This window comes from Anabrus simplex, chromosome 2 (assembly GCF_040414725.1).
Source record: "Anabrus simplex isolate iqAnaSimp1 chromosome 2, ASM4041472v1, whole genome shotgun sequence".
Taxonomy (NCBI): Eukaryota; Metazoa; Arthropoda; class Insecta; order Orthoptera; family Tettigoniidae; genus Anabrus; species Anabrus simplex.
The window spans coordinates 357385009-357401518 of record NC_090266.1 but is presented as its reverse complement, the minus strand read 5'-3'; the positions used below and the strand labels follow the sequence as shown (position 1 = coordinate 357401518).

General features: G+C 37.8%; 1 protein-coding gene across 1 annotated transcript in view; it reads right to left on the bottom strand.

Moving 5' to 3' along the window:
• Clk (circadian locomoter output cycles kaput protein Clock) overlaps positions 1–16510 on the bottom strand; it is a 938225-nt gene that overhangs the window by 98908 nt on the left and 822807 nt on the right. The window contains exon 17 of the mRNA XM_068225986.1: positions 7321–7500. Within this exon, the coding sequence (XP_068082087.1) occupies positions 7321–7500 (180 nt within the window). The remainder of the gene's footprint in view (positions 1–7320; positions 7501–16510) is intronic.

Genomic DNA, 16510 nt, shown 5'->3' with positions numbered 1-16510 from the left:
AGCAAGATCTACCCTGGTGACTTGAAATACTGCAGTGCAGTTAACTCGCTCCTTGGGAAGTGGGGCAGATTGTGCCTCCATTGACCTGGACTGATACCTCTTAAATCTGACACAGCTCATTATGATTCGCCTAACCAACTTTCTTCCTCCTATGATCCAGAGGTCTTCTCTAAGCATTGTTAATAAAGTTTTAAGTCCAATGTGCTTAGACGGGCAATGTTTTTCCATCACCATTCTCTCAACAACGATGTTATCTGAAGGCAGCAAAATGGGGTACTTCAAGTTTTCTTTATAATCACCGTAGGCTAACTTTGTTCGCAGTCTTAGAATTCCCTGACTATCTTCAAATATCTGAGTTTTCCTTTTCATCTTTTTCTCTATGATCTCTCTGTTCTCTGTTTCAACACATCTTACCAGACACTTTTCTGCCTTGACTACTTCTTCTACAGATAGTTCTCTCTTCCTTTTGGCATCTCGGTGTCGTAGGTTGTAGACAAATCTCAGTGCCCAGCCAATCATGCGTAACATTCTATGGTAACTAGAAAAACAGTACAGTCACGATGTAAACTCTTCCTTATCAAATACTGCATTTGTTACGAGAATTTTTTTCTTCTCCTTGTTGACTTCATCCTCAGGAGCCACAATGTCCAATTTAGGCCATCGTTCAATGTCATCCTTGAGCCATGTGGGACTTTCCCACCACTTACTTTCCACCAAAAACTTTGCGCTCATGCCTCTGGATAGTAGGTCAGCAGGGTTTAAAAACCCTGGAACATGATGCCAATCCTTCGGGTTACTGAACTTGCGTATTTCCTCACAACGATTTCCTACGAATACACTCCAGTTTCCTTTCGTCTTGATCCAGGTGAGCACCACTACAGAGTCACTCCAGGAGTTTGTTTTACAGTCTTGGAGGTTTAATGCCCTTTTCACTTGTGTGCATAACCAAGTGGCTATGACTGCAGCTAACAATTCTAGATTCTAGGCGGGTTATAGTTATCGGTCCTAAAGGTGCAACCCTAGCTTTAGCTTGGACCAACTGTAATGACACAATAGAGTCCTTTTCTGCCCTTAGGAATATACACGTAGCATATGACAACTTGTTGGCATCAGCAAACACATGAATAGTTAATTCCCTGCTATCAAATTCCCATGGTACAAGTCTTCTTGGAATCCTGCATTGTTTCAACAAAGGTAAGTGTTTCACCCAAGAATGGAATATGTTTGTTATTTGTTGCGGTAATTCCTCGTCCCGTCCACATTTTTCTCTCCAGGCTTCCTGCATCACTAATTTAGGGATTAATGTTACTAGAAACAAAAAACCAAGTGGATCAAAAATACGTTGTACAATTGACAGTAAGTTTCTCTTAGAAGTTGAAAGTGTGGTTAGCTCAACTGTATTAATGATACAGAACATCTCAACTGACCGTGCAACCCACATAAGACCAAGTATTGAAACAATGTTATCTGACTCTGATTTTTCTGGTGAACTGCTTATCTACCCTCTTAATTCAAAATGTGCTGAACTTATCATTTTAGTAGATTTTTCAATGAACTTGCTCAACTCTTGTTTGGTTTCACAGCTAGTGACACAGTTGTCCACACAGAAAGAATTCTGCAGCTTCTTGGCCATTTTCAGATCTTCAGCTGAAACTTTACTCAGGTGATGCGCTATCGTTGCTCCCAATAGGAATGGGCTGTACGTAACTACTCTGCAATGCCGCAATGTGGACCTCGCCTTTGGAATAATCTTTCCACCAGAGAAATCTTAGAAAATCCCTGTCATCCTCATAGAGGCTTATCTGCAGGAACGCCTTTTTAATATCAGCCAAGACCCCTATGGCATGCTTTCAAAACTGTAACAAAAGTTTGGGAATAATCTTGATTAAATTTGGTCCCTTCTTCAAGCATTTATTCAGCGAATTGCCATGTCTGTCCTTTGCCGAGGCATCAAACACAGGCCTAATTTTAGTAGATAAACTTGATTCCTTAATTACTGCTCTGTGTGGTAAATAGTGGCCTGATGTCTCGACCTTCTAATTTACAGTCTCCAATGTCGCCGGTGGTGAGTTGATAGAATCGGTGCAATCATTTAATTCTGGATTTGTCATGAAACAGTCATTGAAAGAAACTAAGGAACTGACATTTTTGAAGAAGTCAATTGAATATGTTTGTTGTTGTTGTTGCTGTAAATTTATGTACAATTTTGTGTGTTTTATTTCTGGTGAATTTTTGATTTTAAAGAATTTTCAGGACTCACTGAAGAGACAATTATTTACTTAATTATTGAGTGTTAAAAGAAAAGACATTGATTTTATAGTGGAGATCTCTAGTAATATGTTTGTTGTAACTCATTTTTTGTATCACCCTGTAGTTGCCATGTGGAGGCTTCAATCACGACATCACTGAGCTTCGCAATTGAAACTTCTAGAATATATTTCCCACATTACCATATATGGTGCTGTAATTCTATTGGTGAAACTAACGCTAAATTTTATTGGTGAAACTTCGGGTCGAAACATAGGTAGCTTCCCTGATTGGCTGTTTGAGTATTTCTCAATTTCCGGCCTTTTCGCTCCTTACCAGGAGCAAGGCTCTGTTCAGCATCTTTGGTTTACGTACGTCTTAACGATCGGACGTACCTTGTAAGGTGGTCCGCTCAGCGGCTCCAGCCATCTCGGGGTAGGCATGTTTTCTTTTCTCAAGTGTTAAATTAAAATGTAAATTCATTTGTTCGGAGTTTACCTTAGACCCTGGTTTTCACCGTTTTGATTTTGTAATGCCTTAGTTTGTCAGCTAGGCATATCCTTTGCTTTGGAGGCAATTCCTTTCTTTTTACCTTTTGTGTAAATGTAAACTTTAAATTTTTTCTTCCGAGTTGCCTCCAGTAATTCAGCGTCAACTTAGTGTACACCTGTTGAGCTATGCGTCCCTCACTGATGCGTATTAGGAGAGGACTGCCCCTCTATAGGCCTCTGCGCTAAATTTAATTTCCGTTGTTTCCTTTCCTTGTAACATTTTTAGATTGCCGTGTAAGATGTTTGTAATTATGTCATATTACCGTTAAATTTTCATTGTAAATTTCAACATCGAAATTATGCTCACTTATTTACATGTAATTGTAATTTTGTGTAAATATTCACTTTTCTGAAGAAACACTGATAGGAACCTCGTGGTTTGATTTAACCTTTTTCTTAATTGATGATGTTATCCTTTTATTGGTGTTCTTTATACCTTGTTTAAATTCTGTATGTTGAGTAAAGTCAGACAAAAGGGTTAATGTTCTCACGTTTCTTTCCCTACAACGTCACGTAAGATCTCGTCCTCTGTAGGGTTTCCCAGCCTGCTTCCCATCTATCCTTTCTATAGTTGTCATGTTGGTTATCCTGCGTAGCCATGTGTTGTCGAAATTTAAAATGTTTTCCTGATATTTCAACTGACGTTGTTCGTTCAGGTTTGTTATTTTGCATTATCAAATAATGACTTGTTTTATATGTACCTATGTATTATGTGCTCTCTTCTGCAAAAGGGGGGGTAACATCCACGATTCCACATTCTATCCACTCTTGTATCATATCATCATAATCTTTAAGCTTGTCCAAGTTTATCAATCTTCTAGTGACTGCTTCCAACCTCTTCTCAGCTAACTTCCTGTTATCCAACAATTCTGAAGGCCATCCTTCCAGGGGAGACGAACTTCGTATCTCCCTTCTTCATTCACCCTTACAGTTTCATTGAAGTGTTTCACGACTTCCTCTTCCATCTCTTTCTTTGACTGAGACTCTGCAGGGTCCTTTATGCCAATGGTTTCTAACTTCCACAAGTCTGATATATCCATTGCTTTACCACAGGTGAGACTGACTAGTGACTGATTGCCCTTAGCCAGATCTCGCTGACCCATCAATGTCCAACCTAACCTGGTTTCCAGTGCATACATATTTTCATCCAGCTTAATCAGAACTCCTGTAAGCAGCTTCCCGAAAACATCTGCTACAAGCAACAAATGCACCTCTGGAGCATTGACCCCAACATCTGTTAACTGAATGTTTCTAGTTGCAAGAACAGGGTAAACATGTTGAGTTTCTAACCTTGGAACATAACCACATATTTTCTTATCAAGCACCGTGACTGTGCATTTGAAATCCCCTTTTAGTGCTTGTAGTGTTACATCATAAACATTATGGGTCTCTTTGCTAGTTTCTATACCCCCAAACAAACAGTGAGACATCACTTCCTTTCCCAGTTTTTGTAGTCCTAACTTCCTAGCGCTTTCTTTGGTTATGTAAGACATTTGTGACCCAGAATCTAATAAAATTCGTGCAAGCTTGACAGGTCCTTCACTACCAGAAACCTTCACAACAAGAGTTTGTAATAGCGTCTCTGCATTTTGATGGGCAGTTAAAGTCTCAATGTTTTGATTATCCTTTCCCTTTGAATTTTCCCTCCCCTCTTTCTTAGTAACTAAATCAGGACATAAGAAAGCACAATGATCCCGTTTTAAGCAAATCATACACTTCACAAATGCTTTACATTTGCTCGAGTTATGCCCCTTCCTTAACTAACGAAAGCAAGCACCCCTTTTCTTTAAAATATACTTCTTCTCTCCATTCTGGAGATTCCTCACTTTAAAACAATCAGCAGATCTATGGGAACTCTTGTCACACCAGATACAACCTGTTTCAGTTTTCTGACCCTCACCTGAGTACAAAGCAGCAGCAGTGGGAAGTCTCCCTTGTTTACCTGGCTTGCATAACACGTCCTCCCTTTTCACAATAAAACTAGAGCGGGCAAGTGACAAACATTCTTCGCTCTCCACTTCTTGTTTTACTGTATAAACAGTAACAACTTGCTTAGGTGATGATTGTGATCATTTTCTGATATATGAGATACACGAACTCTCTCCCATGCCTTCATAACCACTTCTGGTAATGCAGACTCCACCAGAGGATACAGCATTGCTGCATACTTATCACTAGTGACTCCTAAAGATTCCAAAGCTCTCAGTTGTGTTTCTAATTTATCATAGAGGCTTCCAATACTAAGGCTACTACCTTCGGTAGCTTGAAGCAGAACAAGATTTAGAAGTTCTCGGACATATATTTCTATAAGTAATTCTTCCCTGGCATACCTGGATTTCAGGTGATCTATTGCCTTTTGATAGTTCGCTCCGGAAGGAGGGAAACTCTCAACTAGCTCACTGGTCACAGAACCTGGAACAGTAGCCTGTAGAAGATACTGAAATTTGTCTTCCTGGTCAATATCACTATCGTCGTTTATTTTCTTAAACTGTCCCCAAAAACCAATCCAGATTTTTATATCTCCATCGAACTGTTTAAGCTGTAGCTTGGGTAAACTGAAATTCCTTTTCTTCGTCATCTCGATCTCACTCGCTAAGGCCTCACCTCCACCAACAGATAAATTCACTTGAAAATTATTTTCTAACCTAACCTTAGCTTGTAGCCACTTCTCCCGGTATGTTTCTCCCGTGTCAAATTCCTTGGCGTCGTCTTCTGTCGTTTCTTCGACACCCCTACGTGTTTGAACCTTTTCATCCAAAGATAACATCCGCATTGCCGTATCTTCTAAAATACGGAGGTATGTCAACATTTCTTCCGTATCTATGACTGCTTCTGATATTTTTGATTGAAACTCGCCATGTGCTCTCGTAAATAGTCTACGTATTTGTGATCTTTCCTTATTATACTGTTTAAGTTCCTCCATCTTAACTATGTCCTGTCGCGGTCGCCAGAAAAATGTTCCGTAATAATAAATTTGGAGCTTAATCTATAAGGAAAATAATTTATTGTACAGGAATACTTCCTAACACCATTATTTTAAAAAAAACTTCCAATAGACAAAAAAAAAAAAAAAAAAAAAAAAAACACGCCTTGCGCACTTCAAGACTGTCATCTCTTTTGAAACAAAACTTTAGGGAGGGCTGCCATAATGTCAACCACTACAAACACATAACAGGATAGAAATCAAAATTCTCTTAACAACAAGCCTTTAAGCACAATATGAATGGGACTCAAAAAAGAAGATTTTAACTCATCGACTGGAAGCCGACATACGATTTTATGAATATTTTAGTTAAGAATATGTTTTAATTATAATTCAATAAAATCTTAAAGGTTGTCCCACTTCAACATTAAAAAAGACTTCCATTCTGTATTAGCAATTAAAATTGAGATGGTGCATTTCCTTTAATGTACTTTTGCAGTGAGAAACATATATGACCATTCCCTTGTGAGTAGTAGTTTCAAAAAAATCTTCTCTTATGAAAATAAGGAAATATCAGAATTCAAATAAATATATTTATAACAAAGAAGACTTTCACTTAATGGTCAAAAGAGGTTAGAACATCTGCAAGATTTCAACTGATCTACACAAAACAGTGCAAGTACAATTTTTTGGCTGGCCATTCATTAATTATTAGCTGCAACAGTTTTTTTTACATGTTCATATCCTCATTCAAGCACCCTAGCTTCTATGATTATTATTCATATTCTGGATGGTTAAATTTCATTTCCTTATACAAATCAACAGACAGTGTGTTCTCCATTTCACTCTCTACTCAAATTCTATGATTTACATCATTAATGGAAATATTTATTAAGAACCAGCCTTTGGTTCAGAGGGCCCAAGGTTCAATTTGTGGCTAGGCCAGAGATTTTAACCGTGTCTGGTTAATTCCTCTAGCTTGGGGCTGGGTGCTTGCATTTGTCTTAATACACATCTTCATATGCATACAAGACATCACACTACAAACCACCACAGAAACACGCAATAGTGAATACATACTTGCAGTAAAAATGAGCTAACTCCATACAAAGTAACTGAGAAAAGGCTAAGAAGAAGAAAGGAAGTATTTATGCAGGAACATTTATGCATGGAATAAGATTTGTTATACTTAGCATTTTGTGGCTGTTAGCAGACCTCAGAAATGCAGTCAGTTAGTCTTAGTCCTCCTCTTCCCTACACATTAGGCTCAATCCCAAATGAGATTGGTGGTATTTGGTGGTTTAAATTTGACAAATCAATGTTGTTAGCTTCTGGTACATTAAGGAACTTCTGTGCAACAACTTCTGCACCCTGGTATCTCATAAAATCTACAGCAACTGAATGAATGTTAAATGATGTTGTGTTATTTGGGATATGGCACGATACAGTACAATAGGATATGAGGCAGCCTGGTGATCTAATCCTAGTACTCATTTTAAATTCAAATATCTAATACAAAATGGTACCCAATTAGGTTCAAGGCAAAGTTACACACAAATACCATTATGTTTCAAATAATGCCTTCATTGATGACCTCACCTGACGAGGTTCCAATATCATAGATGTCTGTCCATGAGGTCTTGCAAGTGGGGACTGTTCCCCAACATACATCTCTGAAGACACAGGAACACTTACTGATGTATTTCCGGTAACATCATGCCTCACAGGCGCTGTAGTACTACTCACAGCACCTGCAGCTGCATTGTATGGGACAGTCACCTGTAACAAGCAACACAAATTTAAAGGCAAAATCAGAAATCTAAACTAATATACGGCTAAACTTATCACATCTGTCAAAAAATCAAATTAAGTCAATTTCATAAAATAAACCCAAGAAAACATACTGTATTTTTTTTTTCTAGTGGTTTAAATGTTGCACTAACATATCGAAGGTTTTCAGCTATACAAGGATTCAGGGGGTCAAATGGACTGTATTGCGAATGAGCTGTCTAAAGCTTTTGATAGGGTGGATCATGGGAGACTACTGGCAAAAATGAGTGCAACTGGACTAGAGAAAAAAGTGACTGAATGGGTTGCTATATTTCTAGAATATAGAACTCAGAGAATTAGAGTAGGCGAAGCTTTATCTGACCCTGTAATAATTCAGAGGGAAATTCCTCAAGGCAGTATTATTGGACCTTTATGTTTTCTTATATACACAAATGATATGAGTAAAGGAGTGGAATCAGGGGTAAGGCTTTTTGTGGATGATGTTATTCTGTATAGAGTAATAAATAAGTTCCAAGATTGTGAGCAACTGCAAAATGACCTTGATAATGTTGTGAGATGGACAGTAGGCAATGGTATGATGATATATGGGATTAAAAGTCAGGTTATGAGTTTCACAAATAGGAAAAGTCCTTTCAGTTTTAATTACTGCGTTGATGGGGTGAAAGTTCCTTTAGGGGATCATTATAAGTATCTAGGTGTTAATATAAGAAAAGACCTTCATTGGTGTAATTACATAAACAAGATTGTAAATAAAGGATACAGATCTCTGCACATGGTTATGAGGGTGTTTAGGGGTTGTAGTAAGGATATAAAGGAGAAGGCATATACGTCTCTGATAAGACCCCAACTAGAGTATGGTTCCAGTGTATGGGACCCGCACCAGGATTACTTAATTCAACAATCAGAAAAAATCCAAAGAAAAGCAGCTCGATTTGTTCTCGGTGATTTCCGACAAAAGAGTAGCGTTACAAAAATGTTGCAAAGTTTAGGCTAGGAAGAACTGGGAGAAAGAAGACGAGCTGCTGGACTAAGTGGTATGTTCCAAGCTGTCAGCGGAGAAATGGCGCGGAATGACATTAGTAGACGAATAAATTTGAGTGGTGTCTTTAAAAGTAGGAAAGATCACAATATGAAGATAAAGTTGGAATTCAAGAAGACAAATTGGGGCAAATATTCATTTATGGGAAGGGGAGTTAGGGATTGGAATAACTTTGCCAAGGGAGATGTTCAATAAATTTTCAATGTCATTGAAATCATTTAAGAAAAGGCTAGGAAAACAACAGATAGGGAATCTGCCACCTGGGCGACTTCCCTAATTGCAGATCAGGATTGATTGATTTGATGGCAAATGTGCTAGGATGGGGCAGGTAGCGGCCATGTTACGGTACACTTAACGGCTAATTCCTGATTTAAAAAAATAATCTTTATCTGATGTGGTCAGATTTTACATTCAAAATCAAAATCTCTTTATTTGCCAATGAGGTGTCTACCTCGGTGGCAAATGGTACACTAAAATACATTATTGTCAAGCACTAATATTAAATTAACAAGAGAAGAAAATTTTTCCTATAATACAATATCATACAATTTACGCTAACAATGTTTTCTATTAAACACACAGCTCATCCTTAATAAATTCATATTGTTTACAAAATTCTAATTATAATATCTCCTGTACTACTTACAAATATAGTCAACTGATATACAGTATGTGGAATTGCTTCAGATGATACTATAAAACTGGTATAACATTAATATTTACATTGCATTTATTTATTTACTATTTTTTTTTACCCGTTCTGGATCCTAAGTAGCATAACGACTTGCTGCATCTTAACCAGAGCCCCTTTTGCCACCACTTTTCAGAGTTCCTGAAGGGCCTTCACAGCTACCGTAGCGGTCCCAGGGCCCTCGAAGTCCCCACTGTACTTCACCCCTACAGGCAGTCCCCTACTTTGGCTGTCCAAACTCCTTAGACCAGGGGATGGAATTAATTTATTCACACACATTTTTTTATTTACAATAACCTGCACCGGTCGAATGCCCTCTAACATTTCATTTATTTTCTCTGTTGCTGTTTATTCTCTTCTTGAATATCTGTACAGATTTTGGAAAAGGATCAAACACTACCCCTGGTAAACTGTTTCACTCCTTCACACCCTTCCCAATGAATGAAAATTTACCCCAATCGCTTCTGCTAAAATTCCTTCTAATTTTATATTTGTGGTCAGTCCTGCCGATATAATTATTTTCCAACTGAAGCCTCTCACGGATATCTCCCCATGCTTCTCCTGTATAGGCTCTATATAATCCTGTAAGTCTAGTTTTCTCCCTTCTCTTACTTAAAGTTTCCCACCCAAGTTCCTGTAACATTTCTGATACACTACTCTTTCTCCTGAAATCCCCTGTTACAAATCTTGCTGCTTTCCTCTGCACACTATCTATTTCTTTTATTAGGTATTCTTGGTGAGGATCCCAAACACTGTTTGCATATTCCAATAATGGACGAACCATACTCAAGTAACTTTTTTCTTTTAATTCTTTGTTGCATCCTTTAAGTAGCCTCATTATGACATGTAATGATCTGTATGCTTTCCCAACAATGTCATCAATATGACCCTTCCAGTGCAAATTACTTTCAAATCTCACACCTAAGTATTTGCACTTGCCATCTTTTGGGATAACTACCTCATCCAAAGTATATTCAAATTCAGTTTTAAAGCTCCTGTTTGTAAAAGTTGTAACAGTTGATTTGCCTCCATTAACCTTCATATTAGTTTCTTCAACCCATTGTTGGATACTTTCAAGGTCCCTTTGTAATTCTGAACAATCCTCAATGTTGTTTATTTCTCTATAAACAATTATGTCATCTGCATACAATCTTATTTTTGATGTTATATTGTTCCCTAAATCATTTGCGTATATTAAGAAAAGTAACGGACCGATTATACTACCCTGTGCAATTCCCTTCCAAACTTTCTCTTCCTGCGATACATTATTTCCTACTTTGACTTTTTGAATCCTTGAATTTAGAAATGCTTTTATCCAACCTGTAACCCTTACGTCCAATCCTATTCCCTCCAATTTCTTTAATAATATTCCATGTTCCACTCTATCAAAGGCTTTGGAAAGATCTATGGCTATGCAATCTAACTGACCTCCTGAATCCAACTGATCTGATATGTCCTGCTGAAATCCCACCAGTTGTGCCTCACAAGAAAATTTCTTTCTAAATCCATACTGGCTCCTCATGAACCAATTTTTATCATCACATATCCCTCTGATGTACTTCGATATTAAACTCTCCAGAATTTTACAAACTATACTGGTCAGGCTGATTGGTCTGTAGTTCTCTGGTTTCCTTTTATCACCCTTTCCTTTATAAATTGGTATTATTATAGATTCCTTCCATTCCTTTGGTATTACACTATTATTTATGACATAGTCAAAGAGAAATTTTAAATAAGGCACTATGTACCACCCCATTGTCTTTAATACCTCCCCAGTAATTTGATCACTTCCTGCAGCTTTTCCTTGCTGAAGCAGTTGGATTTCTCTGAAAATATCTTCGTTTGTGAATGAGAAGCTTCTTGTTTCCCTCTGCCTCTCTCCCTCTCTATCTTCTGTTTCGGTTTCCAACTCTTGACAATCATCTACTGAATCTCTAAATTCCCTACTAAATAGGTTTGCTTTCTCAGTATCTGTTAAATAGTGTTCACCCCCTTCTCCCACCATTGTAGGAATTTGGACTCCTTTTCCTTTTTGATTCCTGATATATGAATACAGCTTTTTCCATTTCCTTTTGTGGTCATTACCCTCTTGAAGTATGCCATTCATATAATTCTCTTTTGCTTCCTTTTTCACTCTATTCAGTTCCCTCATTAGCTGTTTTCTAGTTTCTCTACTCTCCCTACCCTCTTTGATTTTCCTGTTTACTATTCTACATTTTCTTTTTAATTTTCTTATTTCCCTTGTATAATAAACAGGGTCTGAGGTCATTTTACCCTTCTTAACAGGTACAAATCTCTTCTCTCCTTCCCAAATAATTCCTTTAAATTTAGCCCAAAGTGTATCCACGTTACTCCCTTCACTTATCCAACAACTGAATTGTGATTTAAGGTAAGTCCCAAATTCATCAACTTTAGTATTTCTGTACAATTTCTTGTCTTGTGTAACCCTCTTATTAAGCCTTTTTGGTACGAGTCCTACATCCATTATTACAGCCTTATGGTCTCCTATTCCTTCAATTACCTCAGTTTTATCAACAATTTCCCATGGTTTAACCAAAAATACATCTAGTAAGTTATTGAGACGAGTCGGTTCTTGTACTACTTGTGTAAATCCTCCCTCCCAAATTAACTTATTTGCCAGTTTCTGTTCATGGGCTTCACTTGCAGCTCCTTTCCATTCAACTTCAGGCAAATTTAGATCTCCCCCAATTATTACCATATCATTATTATCGTTTTTATGAGTATAATCTATTATTTTTTCAAAGATTTCCATGGCTCTTTCCTCTCTTCCAGGCCTGTATGTTCCTATAATTCCCACCTCCTTCATATTATCACAAACTAATTTTATCCCTAATATTTCATCCCTTTCATCGGTAAACCATTCATGTGAACAGTAAGTTTCCTTCACCAGAATAAACACCCCCCCCTCCCTTTTTAGCTCCTCGGTCTCTACGATAGACTGTGTACCCTTCTGGAAATACTTCTCTATTACCCACCCCTTCTTTCAACCACGATTCCACTCCTATCACCACATCAGTCTCATAAGATTCCATCAATGTACCGAATTTTAATTGCTTATTTACTACACTTTGACAGTTTACCAAGAGCAATCTCAGACCCCCTTCCTCCCTAAAACTTGACTGTTGCAATTGGGTAACTTGAAATTCCTTACTATCCTGAGTTTCTTTTTCTAGTTGACTGAGCCAGCTTGAAGTACAGCTGGCTCTTTCTACTAGTTTTCCTGGTCAGTATTATAACTCAAGGGAGTTGCCTGTTTTACAGTACATATCTTAAGATTAATAAAATCTAGAACAATATTTGCTATCTTTCGTTTACCTGAATTGTTTAGATGGAGGCCATGTTTTGTATAACAGTATCTCTCAAAACTGCTGCATTCAATAACCTGAGTATTCCGAAAATGTTTACAAATTTTAACAATATCTGTATTGACCTTGTCCACTTCAATGTTCACACACGAGTCTCTACTCAAATCATGCCTGTGGGACACGTTCACTACAAAAACGTTAGTGTGGGTCAGCTTCCCTAGTGTATGTTTAAGTTGTGATCTTACATTCTTGGCGTCGTCGCGAGCTACGTCGTTCGTCCCACCGATGATAAGCACTGCATCGCCGCTCCCGAAGTTCCTAGTTGCTGCTTCTACGTTTTCCACAACACTGCTGATAGAAGCTCCTGGATATATTTCTCCGGTTGCTGCTATAGACCTCGTGCGCATGGATGTTGCTGCGCTCTGGCGGCAAGTTGCTCGAATAGTTCATGTGACTTGCTCTCGTCAGGGAAGTGAAGCAACGCAATTATCAGGCTGCGTTTGTTGAGATACGAAATCACGTTCGAGATGGAAGAAAGTTCTACAAAGAGTAGAACAAATTGTTCTGTGGTTGGGTGTAACTATTCCTATAGACTAGAAATTGTCCGCCTAGAACGAAGTTCTTCGTATTCCCACATTTGGTAACTCGTTTAGACAAAATTGTTCTTCTCATAGGTGTCTTAATGAACTTCTGTCCTCCGATCATTGAAGCAGATGACTAGTATCTTTTAGGTATGGCCTAAACTTAAACGTGATTATACAGTTACTAAATTGTACATGATTAGGCTACATCAATTTAGTTCACTGTTTTTAATTTTTTTTACTTCTAACTCGAGTAGAAATTATATCATGTTTGATATATCTGAATAGTGGTAAATTCTCTGCATGAGTATGGTAACAATGTAACACTTTGTATAAAGCTTGAAAATTAGCGGAAGGTAATGTTTGAAATAAAACCTCCCTGCCGTGAGAATAATATTTGAAATGAGTTCTCCATTTCTGGAGACACCCACTTTCACACTTTTCTTTGGAGAATATACAAAAAATGTCACAGGAGTTGTGGTTCAAAATATACAATGATGCCTGTGCCTGGGTGTAATATACTTGAGTTTCTTTTAACTTGATATCAGCATCAATGTCAATACACAAATATGGATCATTACACATGTTCTCATCAATCACGGGCTTTACCCAGCACTATACCATCCGGGCTACTATGGTTGCTCTTCTTTTATTAACAAACCCAGCTGTGACACGCAACATTGGGACGATTAACAGAACTCCTGAAGTGCCCTCTGCTCATTATCTCTACCGTATTGCACTGCAAGACTATTTATGTCCTTAGAAACAAGGAGCTGAGTTGCCAGTTTATTAAAACCTCCACTCTGCAGAGTCATGATCTTGTGTACACTCTGGCTGGCAGATATGTGTAATTTTCTTTGATCGAACCACGCAGGATTTTTAGACTGAGTTCTAGTCTCAATCGCAATAGCATACGTCTACGATTTTGTGACTTTTACGTTGTCATAATAAAAATTCAGGACGTCATTTGGCAACGTGCACTCATAATAATTGTTTGGCACTATTGATATCTTGCCACTTGGCAAGTAATTTATTCCATAGCATCTAAACAGTTTATGGACGTTTTGAAGGTCTAATTCCTGAAGACACTGAAGTAAAAGTCTTGTTTCGCTCTGTTCTACAGCATCATCAACAATGAAATTGGAGATAATTAAGGATTCACGTTCACACGCGGCCTTCAAAATTCTTGTAAAAGCACAGTCTATAATTTTAATTTTCTCATATAGTTCAGTTTCGCTGAATGTTTCAGATCCCTCACTTTCCAATACGCTACAAACTGGCCGCTTACTTAATCTGTCCTGGAACGTTTCTCCTAAATGTTCACCTTTGGAAAATTCCACGGCAATATTCTTAGGCTTTCCCCATTATTGCAGAAAGGAAATCTTCGAAGAATCTCTTTCTGTATTAATATAAATGCAAAGCGTAGCAATGTGCTTACAGCATTTGGAAAGGCCTGCTTTTTATTCACACTCGGCTGACTGAACATTCCTGTTGCAGTCGATCTGTTAAATATTAAAACAAGACTAGCATTAATTAATGAAAAAAATAATTTATAACGGCGATGGACACGGAAAATATGTACTGTATCGTAAAGTTATGTTTGAAATTAATAGTCTATTTATACATGTGATTTATGGTGCAAAAAGAATAAGGCGTTTAATTAATGCTTGTTTCTCTCAAACAGAAGCTGGATATTTCTTCTCCCAATTGTTCTTTCACCTGGAATATGTGATTAAGTTACTGAAATATGACTTATCTCAATGAATATTCTGAAAGCCCACACAAATCTCTATGGACGACGACATTTCAGCTTTAAATAGCTTCCTTCACCGTCACACTTAATTCTCCCGCACAAGCCACTACACACACTCGTCACATGAATGTTCTGTGCGAGTTGCCGCTAGGAGCGCCAGCAGGTAAAATATCGCCATGCGCACGAGGTCTTATCGTTAATCACTCCCGCAATTCCCCTTCCTTGGCTATCACCAAACACAGCTACCTTCGCTGATTTAGGCCTAACTGGGTCTTGAATCTGAATTCTAGGCCTAAATTCTAAACTCGGCACGGCAACGGATCGCGATGATTTGGTTTCACGCGCGCGATCACTTTCTTCCAGGATTAAATTATTTAGGGCAGAAAACCTATTTCTAATGTTTATTTCCGGAAATTCAGTTGTAGATTTCTTCTTAGCCGGCCATCCACGAACTACTTGACACCACGTGCTCGAGTTTGTTACTTGTACCGGTATATCACTCGAAGAATGGTCAGTCCCAAATTCTAGCGATCGCAGTCTTTCTTTTAAATCTTGATTTTCAACTTTAAGAGTCTCATTGTCCTTTTTTAGAATGTTTATAATTTCTAATGCACTTTTATATTCCTCATCGACTGTTTTCGGTGCTTCGTCAACGCCGTCCCCAACAACAACATTCCGAACACACTGCTCACAAATCCAGTCAACATTTTCATTAGTTTTTACGTCTCTAGGGCAATTTCCGCACTTATAATGCCACCATCGATCACATGAATCACACAACATTCCATTTTTCACTAATATTCGACATTTTCCGCACTTTTCGTCACATTTTACGGTTAATTTACTCGGAGAATAAAACACTACGTCGTCATTACCGGGCGCCATTTTGAAAAAAAAAACACCCACCCCAAATGATATTGGATCCTGGGTTGATGAGTGGTCGAAAGTTTCACAGCTTTGGTGAGAATTTCCACAAGTATGGTGAAACACTGACCAATTATCAACTTAGAATGATGGGTCAACCCAGATAATAGCATTTGCTCCAATAAGAAACCAAGGTTCTGAACAGCTTCAGAAAATCTATCAAGTGCTCCATTACGAGCAAAGTGTTCCTATCTGAGTGCTGCTATAATAAGCAGAATAAATTGACTCTACTTTTTTCTTTTATAGACAATTTACTTTGAGTCATATCATAAGAAGAAATACTGGAGGGGGAAAAAAAAAAGTTTTCGACAAGAGGAAGAAATGTTTAAATATGTTATGAGTAGAGCCCGAATTTCCATGCACTATCAAATCTCAAAATATGCATTCATGCACTAGCATATGGAAAAACATGCACTATAAACTGGAAAATGTGCACTATCGAAATTCAGTTCCTTTTGAAACACTGTACAACAACTAAATTCTCCAAATTGTCTTGATTTAAGCTCATCCGTTTATCTGTCAGCACCTCCTTAAGCTCAGAAAATGATCTTTATACATCACAAGAAGTGACAGGTGCATACTCAAATGAAGACGTTTGGGACAAAGTGAGATCAGATTGTATATCTTTTGCATTTTCACCACAATATGTCTTATATAAACTTGACAAATTCAAAATAGGAATTT